Here is a 20,004-nt window from a genome sequence, read left to right on the forward strand (position 1 = left end):
CTTGAAACAAATTTTGCTAAAATTTGTATGAAACTATAAAACTCCCCTTTCTCAAAGCAATCCTATGGAGAAAAAAAAATAAGACAGGAGGTATTACATTTCCCAACTTTGACTTGCATACAAATCCAAAATAATTAAAACTGTCTGTAAAGTCATAGACCTTTGTGTGCAAACTGATGAATTTGTGAAGAAGTAAGCTCATGAAAGAAAACAGGTTTCTAAGGTCTCCTCAATTCTAGGCTGATAAAACAATAAATTGAGGATAAATTTGAAAAAAGAAATAAGTAAAAAAAACTGTGTGTTAAGATAGACTCATAGACCAATGAAACAAATTAGGATTCCTGAGACTCCCTCAGATTTAATCTTTGACAAAAGAGTTAAGTATTTAAAGTAGAACAAGGAAAATCTCTTCAACGAATGGTATTGGTAAAACTGAGTAACAACATGTGTAAAAAGCAAAAATGGTAATATATCTCATTCCACTTATAAAAGTCAACTCAGGGGCCAGATCGAGGTTCAATCCCCCAGCATCCCATATGGTTCCCCAAGCCAGGAGCTACTTCTTAGCACATACGCTGGAGTAACCCCTGAGCATCACTGGGTGGGCTCCAAAATAAACAAACAAAAAAGTCAACTCAAAGTAGATTAAAAATCTTGAGATTATACCAGCATCCATAAAATACATAGAAGAAAACATAGGCAGAACTCTTCAGAAAATGGACTTTAGAGATAGATGTCTCTACTAAATAGACTGACTGCAGAAGTAAAGACAATGAAAATGAAAATAAATTAACGAAGTTACCCCAAATTGAAAACTTTTTATGCCAAATAAATCAAACTATAGACACCCAATCAAATGCAATAAAATATGTACACACAGTACATCAAATAAAGCACTAATACCCAAGATTTATAAAGCACTCACAAAGCTCAACAAGAAAAAATATCCAGTAACTCAATCCAAAAATGGAGAGAGGAGATGAACAGGCACTCCTCCAAAGAATACATGCAGATGGCTAGTAGGCATATGATAAAGTAATTATTGTCTTTTGCAATAATAAACATAGTAATGCAATTTTATATCACACCAGTGAGAATGGCATATATCAAAAACATTGGAAATAAACAGTGTTGGTGGGCATGTGATAAGAAAGCAACCCTCATTGATGATGGTGTCTGGCTCAATTTCTGTAGACTGCAATATGAAGATTTCTTATAAAGTAATTATAGAGTTGCTATATAGTCCAGAGATGTGATATCTTGGCATCTGATCCCCAAACATAAAAAAATAATTTGAGGGGCTGGATAACATAGAGGTAAGGCATTTGCCTTGCCTACAGAAGGTTGGTGGTTCGAATCCCGGCACCCCATATGGTTCCCCCGAGCTTGCCAGGAGCAATTCCTGAGCATAGAGCCAGGAGTAACTCCTGAGCGCTGCTGGTTGTGACCCAGAAACCAAATAATAATAATAATAATAATAATTTGAAAGAATATAAGCACACCTATGTTCACTGCAGCCTTACAGCCAAGATATGAAAACAATCTAAATATTCAACTACAGATGAATGGATCAAAAACTTGTGGTACTGGCATGGATGCAGGAAGAAAAGGACTCTCATTCACTGTTGGTAAAAATGTTAGTTGTCCAGCCTGTTTGGAAAACAATATGAATATTCCTCAAAAAAACTAGAAATATAGAACCCATAGGATCCAGCAGTACTGCTCCTGAAAATATACACTAAGGGCCCAAAGATACAATACAAAAAAGGCATCTGGTGCTGAATATTGATGATATCCTTTTAGCAATATTGCAAATCACAATATTGCCTGAAAGAAAAAAAGGGGAGATAAAGATAGAAGAGAAGAGAAGAGAAGAGAAGAAACGAGACGAGACGAGACGAGAAGAGAAGAGAAGAGAAGAGAAGAGAAGAGAAGAGAAGAGAAGAGAAGAGAAGAGAAGAGAAGAGAAGAGAAGAGAAGAGTGATTTAAGATAGGCTAGAGGGTGAACAACAGGAAGAAAATTGTCAAATTGGTGGTGGAAATGAACACTGTATGACTGAAACTCAGCTATCAACAACTCTTTAACGCTATCTCATTGTGATTCAATAAAAATATTAATAAAAATTTGTATAATTTATACAATGAAATATTATGCAGATGAATTTATACAATGAAATATTATGCAGATGAAATCATACAATTTGCCACTATGTAGATGAAACTGAGGGCATTGTGCCGAATGCAGTCAGTCAGAAGGAAAGGAACAGTTACAGAATGACCTCTCGCTTATATGTGGAATATAAATATGCACAGCAAGGGAGCAACAAACAGCCAAAGGCAACAAAGCTGGAGGGCTGGTCCATCGAACTAAGTTCACAAGGCGTAGGATGTGTGAGAGAAACCAATGGACATCAGTAAAGGAAAGCAAACATTATGGTGGTGGGTGTGGTGCTGAAGTGATGCATACACAAAACTCATCAACAATTTTTTTGTTGTTGTTTGTTTTTCAGCCACTCCCAGTGATGCTCAGGGGTTACTACTGGCTATGTGCTCAGAAATCGCTCCTGGCTTGGGGAACCATAGGGACGCAGGGATATTGAACAGTGGTCTGTCCTAGGCTAGAGCAGGCAAGGCAAACGTCTTACCCCTTGCACCATCGCTCTGGTCCCAACAGTTTTATAAATGACAGTACCTTAATAAAAATGCGTGGAAAAATAATGCAAAACATTTTAAAAATACACATGAAATATGGATTCTATACAGTTGGACACTGAGTAGATGAGGGAAACCTTGACAGTCACTCCCACCCCAGGGGAGTCTGTCTAGGGAAGAACCATTTCAGACCAGCCTGATTACATGAGCTCTGACATCCCCTACAGTGTCTCACAAACAACATCACTCCCACAAACACTACCACAGAGAAAATTCCAGTTTGAAGAGGCTGAGTAACACTTTAGACTGAAGTAATGTGTCACGCCCCATTTGTGGACTAGTGGGGGCTTTCATTTGATTAAGCTGTTGTCCTCAGAGCAATACCAAAGAGGCCACAGGTAACCCTGTACCACATTTTGCTCTGGATCTGAACCATGACTGGAAACAATACTCCCTGTACACCAATAAAGCTTGACTTTTTCTAGGAGGAGGGCCAATACAGGACAAGAAGCCAGCAGGGAGAGGGACTTACCCCTAGCATAGCCACACAATACATTTTTCTCCCTGAAGGATGGCTGCATCCCCAGGGCCCCCACATTTTGCTTCAGATTTATAATTCAGCCCTAGCTTTGTTTCTCATTTTCCTCTTAAAGATCCCAAGGCAGCCTGTAGAGACTCAGTCTTCAGCTCTGCATGGAGTCAGTGCTCCAGACCAACAAAGAGTATTGACCTCTTCAGAAACCAGACCTTTCAGAAGCCCCCAGCACCCACATTGTACCTTGGGGTTTCCTCCCCCTTCCTTGGCTGCATATAACATCTGCAGTGTTGACTCAGCCAAAGTCTTGGTCTGGTCCAATACTGTCATCTGCTGCTGGTGGTCCAGGATTTTGGAGGCCATGCCTACAGAGGCTAAAATCAAGGGCTCGAAGTAGCTCACCAGCTGGGTCACCTTGGAAGAGACAAAAACCACAGGAGTGTCAGTATGTGTGTACATTTCTTCTGGGGCCTCTGTTGGGGAAGGGGGAGCTAACAGACATGGGGACTTTCATGGAGGGTAGAGGGACATGGCCTTACTTGTTACTGTTCCAGTAGCTCCTCTCACCTGCAGCTGACTATAGCCCACATATACCCGAAACATGATAAGTAGGGGGGCATTTTGAGCGAGAGTACATATTTGAGGTAATTTTATTCTAAGAGGTTGCTGTGATGGCTGCTCTACAGTCATGGTTCCCATGGCAGATCTCAGACTGGTTTAGAAATCAAGTCACTCTGCAGTTGCTTTAATCCTTGGTCCCTATTTTGTACTTTGTGTAGGCAATGGTTTGCAAAGAGTTGTTCTTTGCTGCCTATAGGAGCTCAGAAGGGACCTCATCCTTTTCTCTTCCTGAGGTGGTGAAAGCAGATAGAGGGGGGTACTAAAGCAAAGATGGGATGGCTGGGTGTGCTGCTTATTTCCTGGGCCCAGGTGGCAGAGTGGGGCGAGGGATTTCTCCAACCACAAAAACACCCTTGCCCAAATTCATATATGAGAATCTTCTTTGGAAAAATGAATCCTAGTAAGTCACTGAAGTGAAGGATCTGAGGGAACACTCCCAGAATCTTCAGGGGTGCTGAGGTCTGCTAACAAGGGTCCTCAGGAGAAACAAAGTGAATGAGCATCTGACAGTGGTGCTCAGAGCCAGCCACAACAGAGGAGAAGCAGCACCTCATGGCTTCAGCAGGAGCTGTAACTTGCCAGCACCTGAGTTGGCAGGTGACTCAGACATCTCAGAATTGAGACAAACTTCCTGTGTGTCGCAGTCAAGGGAGACAAGCATTTCTCACCTCTTCTAAATGGGACCTGAATGTGATGGAGGGAGGCCACCACCATAAAAAGCCACATTGGCCATTAATGATTTATGAACTGAAGTTACTTGGAGAATCTACTATGTGCGAGATTCCCTGATGTATCTTTGTGTACTGAAGTGTGAGCAATGTCTTCCTCCTGTGAGGGATGTATGAAGGATCCTATGAGAGGGCCTTTTGAGGGATGCATGATGGACCTGTTGTAAGAGTCCCTGTGAGAAATGGCTAATAGTCTTCTCCTGGCTGAGAGACTTGAGCCACTAGTCAGAATAACCTCCACTGCTTTGCAAATCTACATTACATCTCTCAGATACTCTGTCCCTCTCATTCTCATGAATTTACTGTTTCTTTTTCTAAATAGTATGAACGATTCCTACTCTTGTAACTTCTTTGGACTTTAAATTTTGGGATCAATGTTTTCATTAAATTTGCTTTTCTCCTGATAAAAATTTTTAGGGGATATGGCCTACCCCAGCTGTACTCAGGGTTTAATCCTGACTCTATGCTCAGATAATTCCTGGTGTGGCTAGAGGACTGTACAGGTTCCTGGAATGGGGTTGGAGTCAGTCAGACACATGCGAGGCAAGTGCTTTTCCTGCTGTTTTATCGCCCCATAAGTCTTCTTATAATAAAGAAACTGAGCTGTGAAATGAAATTTGCAGCTCTTGAGAAGTCAGAGAGAGAAACCATAGCCATTTTCTATCTCAAAGACTCTCTTTAGGACCAGCAGGAAGCTTAGTAGACCCTGGAGCCATTCTGTAATTTTAAAAGTATATTGATTTTCTAGCATCGATGCCCACAGAGACCATTTTGGCCACTGAATTCCTCACTATGCACATAGATGCTGATGGCGCCACTGATAAATGTGAGGTAACCCCAAAGGTTGTTAAAAATACAATTTTCTGGCCTCTTTTTGCTGAGGTACAGATTGCCTGACAAGCCCGCTGTCCTTGAAAGCTTTGCAGAATGAAATCCAAATAGGCAGAACATCCTTCAGCCCTCAAGGCAATCAAGGTTGATCTCTTTGTAAATGAGTTTTCTCTGTTGTGGTCACTAAGGAAGGCTCTGGCTGTCTAGAATGAAGCAGGTAAATTTGACATGAAGCCTGACTCCATGAGAATCCACAGCATAGTATCTTTCTATTCATGCCTGAAGGAGGAATCCAACTCCTGGACAACCAGGATGGCAAGAATGTTGAGTTGAGGTTGTACTTACACAGCAAAGGTCACTTCAGTGAATGAATGACTTATGGATTGGAGAACCTGACCACAGTAAACTTGTGCTTAACTCAAGGTTGAAACTCAATCTTGGAGGGATGGTTTTTCAGGGAAGATACCAGAGGAGGGTTGGGGGTCTCTGTCTTCTCTGCATCTGAAGCCTAGCATCAGATCAGGTGTAATTTCTGGTACTAAAGATCTTTGGGAGCCAAAATAAAATTGATTTCCCTATAGACCCCCACCTTGCACTCTCACCTTTTGGTACACATTACCTTATGTCCCAGCTGAGCTGCTTCTCCTCGAGCTGCTGTAGCAATGGGGTTAATGAGGTGCCCGATTTCCTGTACCACTGAGGTCAGCTGCTCCTGCAGGGCCTAAGGAGGACAGCACTGTCATCATTTCCACAGTTGTCCAGACAGCTGCTTCTCTTTCACAACATTCCACACAACTGTACCCCCATATCTATCTATGAAGCTGAAGCTAGCTGTCCATACAGCTGTACCCCACAACTGTCGACACAGTTGCACCCCTTATGAAGATTCACCCCTATACAGCTGTCTATGCATCATCTTCTTTCTCCCATATAGCTGCACCCCAAGCTCTCTATGAGATGGACCCCCACAGCTATCATGTACTCCATAACAGTCCATGCAACTACACTCACCCTTGAACCATCTATTATCTTCCTTAAATGTAAACTCTTCATACTTTTAGGCCACATGTTCCTACATCAAACCACTGTTCTCTATGTTGTATTTGATCACAATTCCATAATTTTTCCAGAACTTTCCAAGGTTGGGTCCTTACGTTATGAAATCCTCACATAAAAATGTTTCTGTCCTTGACTCTCTAAAACCTAAGACTGAGATTCTTTTAGAGGTTTCTGTGTCAGTAGCAGAGCCTTACATACCTCTACTGAGATATCATCCCTCGTGGCCAAACTCTGGCTGACAGCAGCCAGTGAGGCCTGCTCTATGTCTCGAATGCAGCGGTTGATGCCGTCAATAGAGTAGTCGCACTCCCTCTGTCCAGGAGCCTTGTCCCTGGAAGGCACAGGTAAGTTAGAGATAGGCTCATGTGAGTTCCCTCACCAGCTTCAGCAGTGGGGGGCGAAGGTAGGAGACAGGAGCCCCACCTACCTCTTAGCTGGCCCTGTCTTATTTAAAAATCAAATCACTGGTCCATGATTAGCAATGCCTCTTGGTGACAAAGCCTTTAACATTCTTAATTTAACATAAGTGCCAGTCTACTGATTTCTGTGGAGGATAAGTGCTGCCCTATTGACAGATGCCAGGCAGCTGTCAATGAAACAGACAGTGAGGCTTGTTTACTGCTTCAAACACTAAGCCTTTATTTAAAAGGCATTATTTCTAGTGCAAACATGCTATACTCTCTCCATCAATGTTATTAAAAAGGTTCTGATCTTTTTGTTATAAATCATTGGATTTTTTTTAATAAGGCACTAAGAAATTTAACAGTAGTCCTGAAGTTCAAAGGCAATTGAAGAACATAACAATTAAGGAAAAGGATGCATTTCACATTGTGTTAACTTTGGTCAACTTTAGGAAAGGTCTACACGGTCAGAATTTTTTTCAGGCTTCTACTGTCCCTAGTAGCTACCTAGAGAGGCTATAGGACTTTGGCTTTTTCTTTTTAGCCTTAGCATCAAAATAAGGTAACATCAAATCCTGCTATATTGCATTCTCTGCAGTTCCCATTGATAGACAGAAGAGTGCAACAGTTAGAACTGGGTTAAGCAATCAAGAGATGACCTTGGGAATATAACATAAAGCTGCTTTGCCTGAGTAAATTGGAGACCATGACAATACCATCCTCACAATATGATTGACATAATCAGATAAGGCAAATTCTTGGAATAGTATGTGTGTTCAGCAGGTGCTTATGTTAGCTATTTATGTGGTTGGCAGCACTAATACTTGTCCCAGAGAGACAAAGAAAGAGCTAATGATAATGTTTGGCCACATTATGACTGAATAAAAGTTCTGGCAGGCACATTCTGCTTGCTTCCCTATGCAGATCTAGTCTCCACCATTATCTGGAGGAATGACTAACCTGATGGATGTGATGAGACTCTTGATGGAGTCAGACACAGTGTGGGAATGTCCTGCCAGCACTGACCAGGTTGGTGGATCCTTGGGGTTGATGGCCAGGGAGCGAGCTGTACGGATGAGGTATGATGAGCTCTCCAGCATGGTTTTGGCTGAGATCAGGATTGGTTCCTGTGCCTGGGAGCCCTGGAATGAAAAGTAGAAGCTAACAGAAAGAACCAGAAAAAAATAAAATAAAGGCTCCTGTTTTGCACCAGGTCCCTACTTCTGCCCTTTGGAAGGAGACATGGAGGATGAGGCTGGATCCCACTAGGTATAGAAGGTGAAAACTTGGGTTCAAGTTCTTTACTTAACTATCTACTTTGAATGTGATACCTACCAAGAGTCAACCCAAAACTATGAATGGTGTGTGTTCTCAAATTATAAAGCTAAAACATTGTTTCCTAAGAGATGTGCAGATGTTGAATTTCATAAACTCTGCACAGGTATTATAACCCACAAGTCACAACACCTCACAGAATGATAGAAGCTTTGTGAGGTTCATCTTTCATGCTGTTCAGTACCATAAAAACTGCCACGGATCCTAGAGTGGCCTTCTTGTGAAGATCCTACCTCAGAGCTGATCTGAGCAGGAACACTGACGAACTCAGGGTTGGAGGCAAATGCAGTCAGGTTGTCCACAGCGTCGATCAGTGGGGTGGTGGCAAGGCGACACTTGTTGCGGTTATCTTCAGAGAAATCCCCATCCAGGGCCTGAAGGGAGACCACATAGAGTAGTTATCTAACTGAGGAGCCCCAGTGAAGTTTGGGCCCCAGAACTCACCTCTCAGACCTAGAAGGTGAATCCCTGGAAAGACAGAAATTACTTGTGGAGTCAACAAGCAAGACCTGGATTTGAGTTATGGCTGCTATGAGGTAGATGATCCCGGGAAGCAACTGGAAACAGTTAAGGCAAACAAGTGGTTCCCAGGAAATCTCCCTCACAGTCTATTATAAGCTCCTCTCATGAATGATCTCTGCCCTTCAGAACTGCTCCCAGTAGCTCATTCCCTCCATCCCCACTCTGCACAGTCTCTACAGACTTGCATCTCTGCCACTTTGAAATGAGAAAAGAATTCAATGAGAAGGAATAGTCAGAAGGACACCCAACAACATGAAGTGATCTCACAAGCAGAACATCTAGCTAAGGATATCAGGATGTGGGTACCTCTGGGAAGTTCTTTTTGGACTGAGGAAGAGAACAGGTGAGAGTGAAAGGAAGCAATAGGCAGGCCCTCAAAGCAGCAAAAAGCAGAGGGAATAAGTGGGACTGAGACTAAGCAATCTGTTTTTGGATGTTATAGCTACCTAAGTGTGCTCAGCTTGGGAAACTCATTGTGCTCTCCACAGATATACTTTAATTTATTTTTGATCAGGATATTTTATGCTTCATGATTTTTTTAAAATCAGAGCAGGGACACAATGACATTATGTAATTACCAATGATCTGGATGGACAGAGACAAAAATGATGCTTTGTGTTCCAAATGGAAACACACGAAGAACTAATGTTTAGATTCAAGGGTTTTCAAGCCAAGATTTCACACCTCTGGAGGAGCAACACTTTCAGAATCAATAGTACATATAGTATTTGGAAAAATAGATACATTTGCAGAAAAGAATGTGGATTGGCCACATTAAATGGCCCAACTTTTCCTCTCCTCCTCCTCCCCCACCCTTAACTTCCTAGAGTGGACTGACTGCTCTACTTTGAGCTCACTGGAAGATGCTGAGCTCTGTCCTAGCCTGCTCCCTTCTTCCCCTTTCACCTCTCCAAATATTGCTTTTTCCAACCTTCCATAATCCTCTTGAGCAATTAGGATGCCAAGTATCTAAGCAAGTCACCAATCAACCATCAATTCCTGGTGGAGTTAAACCTAACAGAAAGATGATGAGCCATGCTAAGGCCCAATAAATATTATTTTAGTTGGCCAATAAATATTATTTTAGTTGGCCAATAAATATTATTTTAGTTGTACAGATTTGTAAATTGCACCCGTAGGATGAAGAAAGGTAAATCTGTGGGGATTTTTTAGCACAAAAAGTCATATTTACCCCTTTGTTCAGACAAGTAGCTTGGCTTTGTGAAAAGCAAGGGAAAAGAGTTGCATAGGGGGTGAGTCCTCAGAAAGAATAGAAAGCAGGTATTGGAGTGATAGTACAGCAATTAGGATATTTGGACCTGGATTCCATTTCCTGGCATCCCATACTTTCCCCGAACCTGCAAGAAATAATTTCTGAGCACAGAGCCAGGTGTAACCCTGAGGATCACCTAGTGTGGCCCACAACAAAACAAAACAAAAATAATGGAGAGAAGTTCAAGGTATCCAGGATTTTTCCAGTAACAATAGGTTACCCTGGATTACTAAGAGGATTCCCAAGTTTTATCTCTCTCCAGTGCCTCTTGAGGGACACAATACTTCTGACTGCTAGCTTCATGTGTAAGTCTTGCTGTCTGGGCTAGAGTGATAGCACAATGGCAGGGCATTTGTTTGCCTTGCATACAGCTAACCCTAGGATGGACCCAGGTTCAATCCCTGGCATCCCATATGATCCCTTGAGCCTTCCAGGAAGGACTTTTATGGGCAGAGCCAGGAGTGATCCCTGAGCATTGGTAGGTGTGGCCCCAAAACAAACAAACAAAAAACAACAAAAAAGAACTCTCTATCTTCTCATGATAAGGCTGTCTCCTACATGATCAGTCACCCACTGCCCTGTCAGGGCAGTCTATGGACAATTTACCTCCCTGTAACAATACAGGCCCTACCGTGATTCCTGTGAATGGGACCCCCAGCCAATGTGATGAATGAGGTACACTGTCCTCCACCCCAAAACACATGAACATATCAATACTATGCAGTTCTAAGAAATGGCAAAATTATGCAAGGTCCCATGATATGGATGGAACTTTAGAAAACCATGCTGAAGAAGTAAGAGAGAAAGCAATTGACACATAATGATCTCCCTCATATTTCTCTCATAATTTCCCTCATATTTCCCTCATAATTCTCATATGTGAAAATTATAGATAGAAAAGGTAGCAGCAATGAGCTAAAGCAAATGCAATGAGAAAATTGATCCATACAACTGAGTTGGTGGAGGGTGGGAGGATTGAAACAGAGAACACTGGGGCTCTTGGGGAGGAAGGTAAGTACATTAATGATGGGTATGATTTCAGAATTATGTACACAGGAATGATAAAAAAAATCAGTATTGTAAAGCATAGAATCTTTGTCAATCAATAAAAGAGTTTTCTTTTTTAAAAGTTAATGCTTTGGGGCTGGAAAGATAGCATTGAGGTAGGGTGTTTGACTTGCATGCAGAAGGATGGTGGTTTGAATCCTGGCATCCCATATGCTCCTCCAGGCCTGCCAGGAGCGATTTCTGAGTGTAGAGCCAGGAGTAACCTCTGAAAGCTGCTGGTTGTGACCCAAAAACAAAAAAAAGTTGATGCTTCAGTGGGATATATATATATAGAGAGAGGGTGAGAGACATTGTATCTGTATGTGTGAGAGAGGGAAGGAGAAAGAAAGAAAGAAAGAAAGAAAGAAAGAAAGAAAGGAAGGAAGGAAGGAAGGAAGGAAGGAAGGAAGGAAGGAAGGAAGGAAGGAAGGAAGGAAGGAAGGAAGGAAGGAAGGAAGGAAGGAAGGAAGGAAGGAAGGAAGACAGGCAGGCAGGCAGGCAGGCAGGCAGGCAGGCAGGCAGGAAGGAAGGAAGGAAGGAAGGAAGGAAGGAAGGAAGGAAGGAAGGAAGGAAGGAAGGAAAAAGAAAGTGAGAGAGAGGATGTATGACAGGGTCAAGTTACCTCAAACCAAATACACCATTATTTTTGTTTGTGGGCCATAATTAGCAGTGCTCAGGGCTGACTCCTAGCTCTTCACTCAGGGATCACTCCTGATGGGCTTGGGGAACCATATGGGATGTTGGGACTCAAGCTGAGTAAACCCCAGTCAGAAGTGTGCAAGGCAAATGCCCTAGCCCCACTGTATTATCTCTCCATTAACACTCCATTCAACTTTCCAAACAGCTTAAAACAGAAAAGACAATAAGAAAAAATGAAAAAGAATTTCTGGTTTCCAACTGAAAAACTGAAAATGGATATTGCAGTTTTCCACTCTCTTATCTCTTTACTTTCTCTCACTTTGCTATATCTGCCACAGTGGTAGAGCCATCCATGGGCCCTTCCGGACTAACCTAACGGGACACACATGCCTGTGCCTGTACCCACCTTGATGGTCTTCACCAGGTTGGCAGTACTGTTGGCCACTTCTTTGGCTGATTGTACAAAGTGTCTCTTGGCCACAGGGTTGGCTGTCTTGGAGGAGGCGATGCGGCAGGCATTGCACAAAGCAGAAGTATGCTTGGCCACAATGGTGGCAGCAGACAGCACCTGGAAAGCAGGCAGTTAGGTGGGGGCACTCCACGCATGGATTCCTCTCCACTCAAATCTTCCAGAGCCAGAGTGACTAGAACGCTTGTGTCTAGTACCCACAAATCTCCTCCCATCCTCACTTCCTACCAAAAGACCATATCAGGACAGAAGAGAGCAGTAGATGAGGAGTGAGAGAGAATAAAAAGCACCCTCAAAAGTAGCAGCTGGGTAGTGAGAGAGAGACAATCAGAATCTGGCATCCAGCTGTAGGTGCTGCCTGAGGCCTGGGCAGAATTCCAGTGTGTCCAGTTCTAAGCTAAAGCTTCCTGAGTACCTTTAACATGAGAAATTAAGTTTAATTAAATTTAATTAAAAATAAAATTAAAAAAAATAAATTTAATTTAAATGAGAAATTAATTAGCACAATTTTTTTTTTTTGGTTTTTGGGCCACACCCGGCGGTGCTCAGGAGTTACTCCTGGCTGTCTACTCAGAAAGAGCTCCTGGCAGGCACGGGGGACCATATGGGACACCGGGATTCGAACCAACCACCTTAGGTCCTGGATCGGCTGCTTGCAAGGCAAACACCGCTGTGCTATCTCTCCGGGCCCGTAATTAGCACAATTTATTTCAGTCTCTTTGTCCTCATAAACTCTCTGCAACATGTGGCTTAGATGAAACCATCCCTGAGACGGTGCAAGCATTTCTCCTTATTCCAGGTTCTGAAACCCATCATGGGCTTCACATTCCTAGCTCAGTTTAGCTTGGGGTGGTGGCATTTTAAGTGCTCAATTGATAGCTCTAAGTGGTGAGTGAGGGGCCATCTGATATGGGGACATTGGGTCTGGAAGATTGGAATAAGCATCCCAGTGGCCAGCAACTAAGTCCTTTCTGAGGTACTGGGGTCAGTTGGCATTCTTCTCGTGAACATGACAGTGAGATGGTGTGTCTCCTGGGTGCTTGACATGACACAGAAGGTCAGGCATCCTGTCTAGTTCTCTGAAGTTCCCTCCTAAGTATTGGGTTCTGTCTAGTGCTGACACCGCTGCAAGATCCTTAATTCAAGCATGCCACACACTTGCTCTGGGCTCCTGCACTATGCTCAGTCATGGTCATGCTGCTTTATCAGCCTGCCAAGAGTGAGGGCATTGGGCAGAGTGTTCTACTCATGGTGATCTTAGTTAACCTTTAGTGCTGGCTACAACAAAAGTTCTCCAGGAATCTCTCCAAAGTGAATGGAACTGGAACTGTCAAGATTCCTGATAAATATCACTGTAATACTTATATAAGATCTGGATGATGGATAAAGAAACTGGTACATATATACAGTGGGATATGAGTCAGATAAAACAAAAGATGAAACAATTTAATTTTCTGCTATCTTGAAAGTATCAAGCTGGGTGAAGTTAGTCAAAGGGAGAGGGACAGACACAGAATGATCTCTCACATGTGGGATATAAAGAAACCTAGTTAGGGAAAAACAAATGGCCAAACACAACAGAATCTGAGAGCTAGGCTACAAAACTAAATTTACCAATGGTAGAAGTGGGGAGGAGTGGAGCAGTGGAATCCTGGGATATGGTGAAGGGAAGAAGGCACTTCGGTGGAATGTGTGGGGTTGGAATGCTGAACACATGAAGTCTAATCATGTATAGAATTCTCAATCACGTTGGTTCAAGTTAAAAACATACAATTCACTCTCCAATCATTATGATGAGTTTGCTCCTTCCAGCACTGCACTTTCAAGCCTCTTACTTTCCCACATTTGCTGTTATCCCAAGCCCAGTCAACACTCATAGGGCTGTATTGAGCTAGCTTTGCAGGTTCTGAGAACAGTATTCTTACTCTGCCCCTCTCTCCCACTGACAGAACCTAAGGCAGGAGGTCAGGTACCTCCTCTCCCACACTTATACTTACCTGAGAGGGGCTGCTGTCTGGGTCCACCAGGCTCTGGCATGCCATCTGGATAGCCTGGTTGGCCCTGGCAAACTGGATGGGGTCCACAAGGCCCTGGTGGCCTGCCTGGCTGTTTGGATCAGAGATTCCGACCAAGTAGGCAGCCTGAAAAGGAGACAGAAGCTACAGCCTATGGTCAAGGCCCCTAGGAGAAACTGAGATAAGGGGCCCATAGTGCAGAAGCACTTTTGTACTCAGCAGCTGCTTGGGACATGGGGCTAAGGATATTCTTATGTCCCTTACAAACAGGACTTCCCAGCTTCAGCAAGAAGTTGCTTTCTTTAGCAGTCAGTGTAGAGAGATGAATCAAGGTATGTGAAGACTGAGAACATAATGTTGCTGTTCCTCAAACCAGCATCCTGCCCTACCAGTGGATTTCTCTACAATTTCTCCATTATCACCTAATACAGCCTTACTGCTTATGCCAAAATTTACAATTATAAGAAAAACCAATGGGTTTCATGGCAAAGAGATAAAAAGGGCAAAGTATATATTTTTTTCTTTAAGAGGATAAAAAACTACAAATGAATGTCTTCTTGTTTAAATCCTTCTGTGTGTACTGAGACTGAAGCTATGGCCAAACACATCTAGGTGAGTGAAGCTACAGCCAATCAAGACTCCATGCATGAATTAAGTCTGATAATGTCCATTTCTTCCACATAGATACCTAGAAACCAGGCCATGCCTCAGGCTGAGTATTTTGTCTGCAGGGTTCAAGCTTTTGCTCTTGGGAAGACTACATGGCTGGGACCACCCTCCCTCCTGGTTTCTGAGTGGCTGCTCTCTATATGGGCACTCCTGTGTCCCCATGTATACTCAAGCATCAAGGATTCAAGTAGGAGCCCACCTTCAGGGCTTACCTGGGCTGCAGCCTCTGTCAGCCCACAGAGTGCTTTGGATGCTGCCCCAACACACTCTCCGAAGGCAGGGAGGTCCCCAGTCTTGGCATTCTGTGAGATCCCTGCCATGGACTCACCCAGGACCTGCAAAACAAGGGGTCTGACTATGTCTCTGCATCCTGGGCCTGACAGTGTCTGTCCCACCACTGCCCAGGCCTGACAGTATCCCTCCATCCTAAGGCCACACATTTAGAAATATTTGCCATGCTTTTTATCTTAATATTAAGAGAAGCTTCAAAGGATTAGGAAATAATACAGCTAATACAGCAGGTAAGGCACTTGGCTTAATGCATTACCCAGGTTCAATGCCTGGCATCCCATATGGACTCCATGAGGAGTTATTCCTGAGCACAGATCCAGGAGTAAGGCCTGAGTGTCACTGGATGTAGCCCAACTCCTGTCGTCCTAGCCCACAACATCTGCCCACTCTCAAAAGAAAAACTTCAAGGAAGTAGATGACTTTTCTTCCATAAAGATAAATGAATAATAAAAGTATTACTCTTTTATACAAAGGTGATCTCTAGCTCAAGGAGGAAGTTAATAGACACAGATCAATGCACCTAATTTAAATGTAGGAGTAGCAGAAAGTTTCCCCAGTTGTTCCTGAGATTCTACCATTCTCTATTCCTGCAAGGGCCGTGAGAAGCACCTAGTAGGTGCCTCAGAGATCTGCACCTACAGAAGTCCCTGGGCAGATGCAGGGCATCTGCTGGCATCAGGGCTTCTTCAGGCCAGAAATGCAGATCTCCTTCCCAAGGTCACAGAGTATAGGCTGCCTATGACACCCCACTGCTGAGAGAGTGACATTGCTAAGTCAAGAACCCAATGCAAAGCACATATGTCAACTAGCTGGCTTAGACAGAAAGCAAAATATATTATCTATGATTGCTGAAAGGATTGAAATAATCTGATTTACACAGGACTAGTCAAGCAAAAAAGTGAAAATCTTTAAACTAAGCCATTATTTTTCCGGAAGAAACAATTCCTTTGGTTTTGCAAGCAGAAATCACTCCTGGATGTGTCAGGAGATTATGGGATTCCAGGAATAGAACCCGGGCTAGCTATGTGCCAGGGCAAAATTGTATTTGAAAGCTATGGTTGTGAACTTCACTTGGAAGAGTGGAAGCACCTGATGAGCAGAGAACCCTGTGATCCTGGAAACCTTTGCTCCAATTTAATGATCAGTTCAGGTTTGATGACTGAAAGTCCCAATGACTCCAAGTCCTGAACTGATCACCAAATTAGAGCAAGGCTAGAGCCATGGATGGCAGAATCCCAAAACAGAGCTTCTCTGGGGTTACTCTTGGCCCTGATGTCAGGAATCACTCCTAGTAGGGCTTTGGCACCATAATGAATGCTAGAGATTGAGCCTGAGTTTGCTGCATGCAAGGCAGGTGCCTTATCCTTTGTACTCTCTCCAATCTCCATAATTTCACTTTTAAGATTCTATAGATGACTTTGCCTAACATGTAAAAAAAATTGCTCTTAAATAAACCAAGATACCTCTATCTACATCCTAGAGGAAGTTAAAGAAATATCAATGCAAAAAAACAAAAACAAAACCAAAAACCCCAAATCCTGTAAGTGACATGCATGTGCCTTACTTTTGTCCATCCATAGGGCCAACAGGAGGTTGCATGGACAAATCTAATGTTCTTTTTCCTATGCTACTGTGGTGGTCTCCCTAATGCTAATGCAGACGCATGCCCCTCTCTTTCCAAGTGGAATCAGATGGCAGCTTTCCAACTTTCATTCTTTCAGAAGGCTCAGGGCTTACTCGTGGTTCTGTAATCAGGAGTCACTCCTGGTTGTTTTGGGGGGGGCCCTATGAGGTACCTGGATTGAACCCAGGTGAGCTGCATGCAAGGCAAGTGCTATATCCTCTGTACTAACTATCCAGCCTTACAACCTTTAAATAAATGTGTGTGTTCTCCATTAAGAACCCTTTTTAGATTTTTTCTCCCCCAAACAGCCATGATATCAAATTAATCATGAGGAAAAAAAGAATGTATTAAGATTTTGTTTTAGGGGAAACACATATGATTGTAGTATTTTAGACTTTCACGCCCTCTTTCACCCAAACACCCACCCATATTCACTCCCTTACAGAATATATCCCATGTATAGGCCATGGAAGAAAGACCACCACATGGAAGCTATGGTGGGGAAGGGCTTAACAGGGCAGTTCAGCCCCAGTGAAGGGAGAGTATAGTAGAAAGACCACCACATGGGAGCCATGGTGGGGACGGGTTTAGCAGGGCAGTTCAGTCCCAGTGAAGGGGGAGTATAGTTTAATTCACAGTAAGATACATATGTGAGAGGGCAGAAAAGTAATTCTCCACAAGTGGCTTGTGGGCTGCAAATCTGAATCTGGGAACTTGCCAGAAATGCAGGACCTGAGCCCCAGTTCAGATAATCTGAAGCAGAAACTTGGAGATAGACAAGTCTGATCTGTGCCCATATGTGAGAGTAAACCCAACTCTGACTGGGGCCCAGAGACTGTACCTTGGAGTTCTCCATCACGCTCTCAATGCAGTCAAAGTATGAGAGATCACTCACAGGTTCATTAGGGTTGTCCAACATCCCCTTGACAGTCTACAGAAGGAGAACACCAACCAAAAGTCAAGACAAGAAATCCCACGTATAATGCCCCTATCCAATAGCATCCTGTGTACAAAATTACGGTCAAGGTCACTCACTATTATGGATCATTGGTAGGTAAAAACAAGTTACTCAGGATTTTTGGGGTGCTTTAAGCAACCTGAACCTGACTGGGGAGTCCTTCCCTTTGCTCTTGGATTTTTAAATATCAAAGGCAAAGAAACATTTCCACAACAGGGCAGAGATTTTTTTCTTAAAGAAATCTGAACATGACTGCAAGGCTACATGTTCTCAACAAATTAGCATAATATCTGACTGGGGTACTCAAGTACTTGAGGTAGTTTAAATTTCAAATACCTATTTCTTTATGATGAGAAGAACTCTGGGATTTCAATTATAAAACCTTTTAAGGATGACATTTTCCACCCCCAACACCCTCCCACACCTACTGCCTGCTAATAGATTGGTGACTTGTATTTCATATACAAAATACAGAGAATATGGAGGGTAGGTGCTATGCTTAGGTGCAAAGCACAGGCCTTGCATGGCAAGGTCCTGGGTTTTAGCCCTAACCTTGTAGATATTGCTCTGTTTTAGGTTCCCATAAGGTATCAAGTAAGAGTATCTCTATTTACTCTGTTTCTTAGTTACTGAAAACATTTCTAGCGTTTAAGTTGTAATTACCAGGCAGTATCATCTGCTTCTCTGCACTGAGCAAGAGCAGACAGACATCAGGGCCTCAACCTTGAGATACAGCCAGCAAAAGAGAGAAGGGCATATGGTTTGGAAAATAATAGTGGGAGCTGCTGGTGACATGCTGAAATCTCTTCAGAAAAGAGGGCAGCATACAGAAATAATTTCTTTCCCTGAAGACCCTCATCTACACCATGGAGAACAGCCATTGCTATATAATGTCATAGCCATTATGACAGCAGTGATATCATTCTTCCAAAAAGGATCCCTTATTAAGGGATAGTGTAGTGTATTTGCACCTTGGCCAACATTTAGGCAATAGCCCACATGGCACTTCTGCAAATGAAAACAGAGCAGAATAGGGCAGGGAGCTAACCACTGTGCCACACACTGGCCACTGCTGGCAGAACATTTTAGTCCCCTAGTAACAGGCTGCTCATCTCAGAGACATGTGGAGGTGGCTGCCCACTCAGGCTGGGTTTCCCTCCATCTCTACCAAAGCTATAGTGACTTTCCAAGCAGGCCATCCCCAGGACAATCATTTAGAAAATGAAAGGGATGGGCTACAGCCATCCCAGAGCTTCCAAGATATTGTGCTAGTTATGCCAGTGGTGACTCCATTGGTCAGTTTTGCTTTATGTGTGAGCGAGCACATACATTCAAGCTCATCCACATAGAGCTGATATGCATGGATGTGGATGAATTCTCAGTTTCCAGTGCACCTAAATGATATTATAAGTCAGAGTGCCTTATGGGCTGAAAAGAATCCATGTTTACCTTGATCATTGATAAGCAATACATTTTCCTTCTGGGTTTCTTTTTAGATATCCACACAGGGTTTAAGGTAGATAAGTGGGAAAATCATTTTAGTTGAAATGCAGTTCAACTTCTCCTTTCTGCACCCAAGCCCTCTACAACATTTGAGGTGAGTGCTACACATTTTCAGCATATACTCTGTACCTAGCCCTTTTCTGTCTAGAATAAAAGAACATCCCTCATCCTGGAACACAAAGGGAAGCAGGGATGGTCCTCCAAACCAGTACTTCTTAAGTTCTTCACACTTGGGTGCAGCAATGGCAAGGGCAGAGGAGAAGGAAGCCAGAGTTGGGAACTGGGTGACTGGACACACTCTCCAGTCCTCAACTGCACTTCCAGGCCTACCTCAAGCTCCCTCAAAGCATTATCACATTCCTTCTGGCCAGGGGCTTGCTGGGTGCACAGAGTGATAAGCTGGTTGATGCTCTCAGTCACAGCTCTGTGGAGGAAACAGAAAAGGGGTTAGGGTTTGCTTTGTAAAGATCAATCCTAATTTTACCAATGCTCTGCAGAAGCAGAAATTTATTAATTTCTGTAAAGGCCTGAGTCGTCATGAGAATTTTTCAACAATGAAGAACCAAATAACATCAAGCTGAAACACAATCACAGAAAGATAGAATGGGTCTCTACCTGGCTCCAGATCTTTTATTTTGTTTCAGGGCCATACCTGATAGTGCTCAAGGATTACTTTGGCTCTGTGCTTGGGGATCACTTCTAGTGGGGCTTGGGAACCCTGCGTAGTGCAGGGGATGAAACTGGGCTGTGCAAAGTAAGAGCTTTCTCCTGGTACTTTATCTCTGACCCGTGATTATTCATTTGATTCACTCTCTAAGGGCATTCAGTATG

General features: G+C 43.2%; 1 protein-coding gene across 2 annotated transcripts in view; it reads right to left on the reverse strand.

The window, feature by feature from the left end:
• Positions 1–20,004, reverse strand: part of TLN2 (talin 2) — a 346,512-nt gene that overhangs the window by 56,787 nt on the left and 269,721 nt on the right. For both annotated transcript variants that reach the window (XM_049772980.1, XM_049772979.1), the window contains exons 32-41: positions 19,504–19,597; positions 17,554–17,643; positions 15,010–15,132; positions 14,111–14,254; positions 12,051–12,212; positions 8,397–8,537; positions 7,789–7,970; positions 6,626–6,758; positions 5,988–6,089; positions 3,432–3,602 (exon numbers count right to left, since the gene is read on the reverse strand). In XM_049772980.1, the coding sequence (XP_049628937.1) occupies positions 3,432–3,602; positions 5,988–6,089; positions 6,626–6,758; positions 7,789–7,970; positions 8,397–8,537; positions 12,051–12,212; positions 14,111–14,254; positions 15,010–15,132; positions 17,554–17,643; positions 19,504–19,597 (1,342 nt within the window). The remainder of the gene's footprint in view (positions 1–3,431; positions 3,603–5,987; positions 6,090–6,625; positions 6,759–7,788; positions 7,971–8,396; positions 8,538–12,050; positions 12,213–14,110; positions 14,255–15,009; positions 15,133–17,553; positions 17,644–19,503; positions 19,598–20,004) is intronic.

Source organism: Suncus etruscus, chromosome 5 (assembly GCF_024139225.1).
Source record: "Suncus etruscus isolate mSunEtr1 chromosome 5, mSunEtr1.pri.cur, whole genome shotgun sequence".
Classification (NCBI taxonomy): domain Eukaryota; kingdom Metazoa; phylum Chordata; class Mammalia; order Eulipotyphla; family Soricidae; genus Suncus; species Suncus etruscus.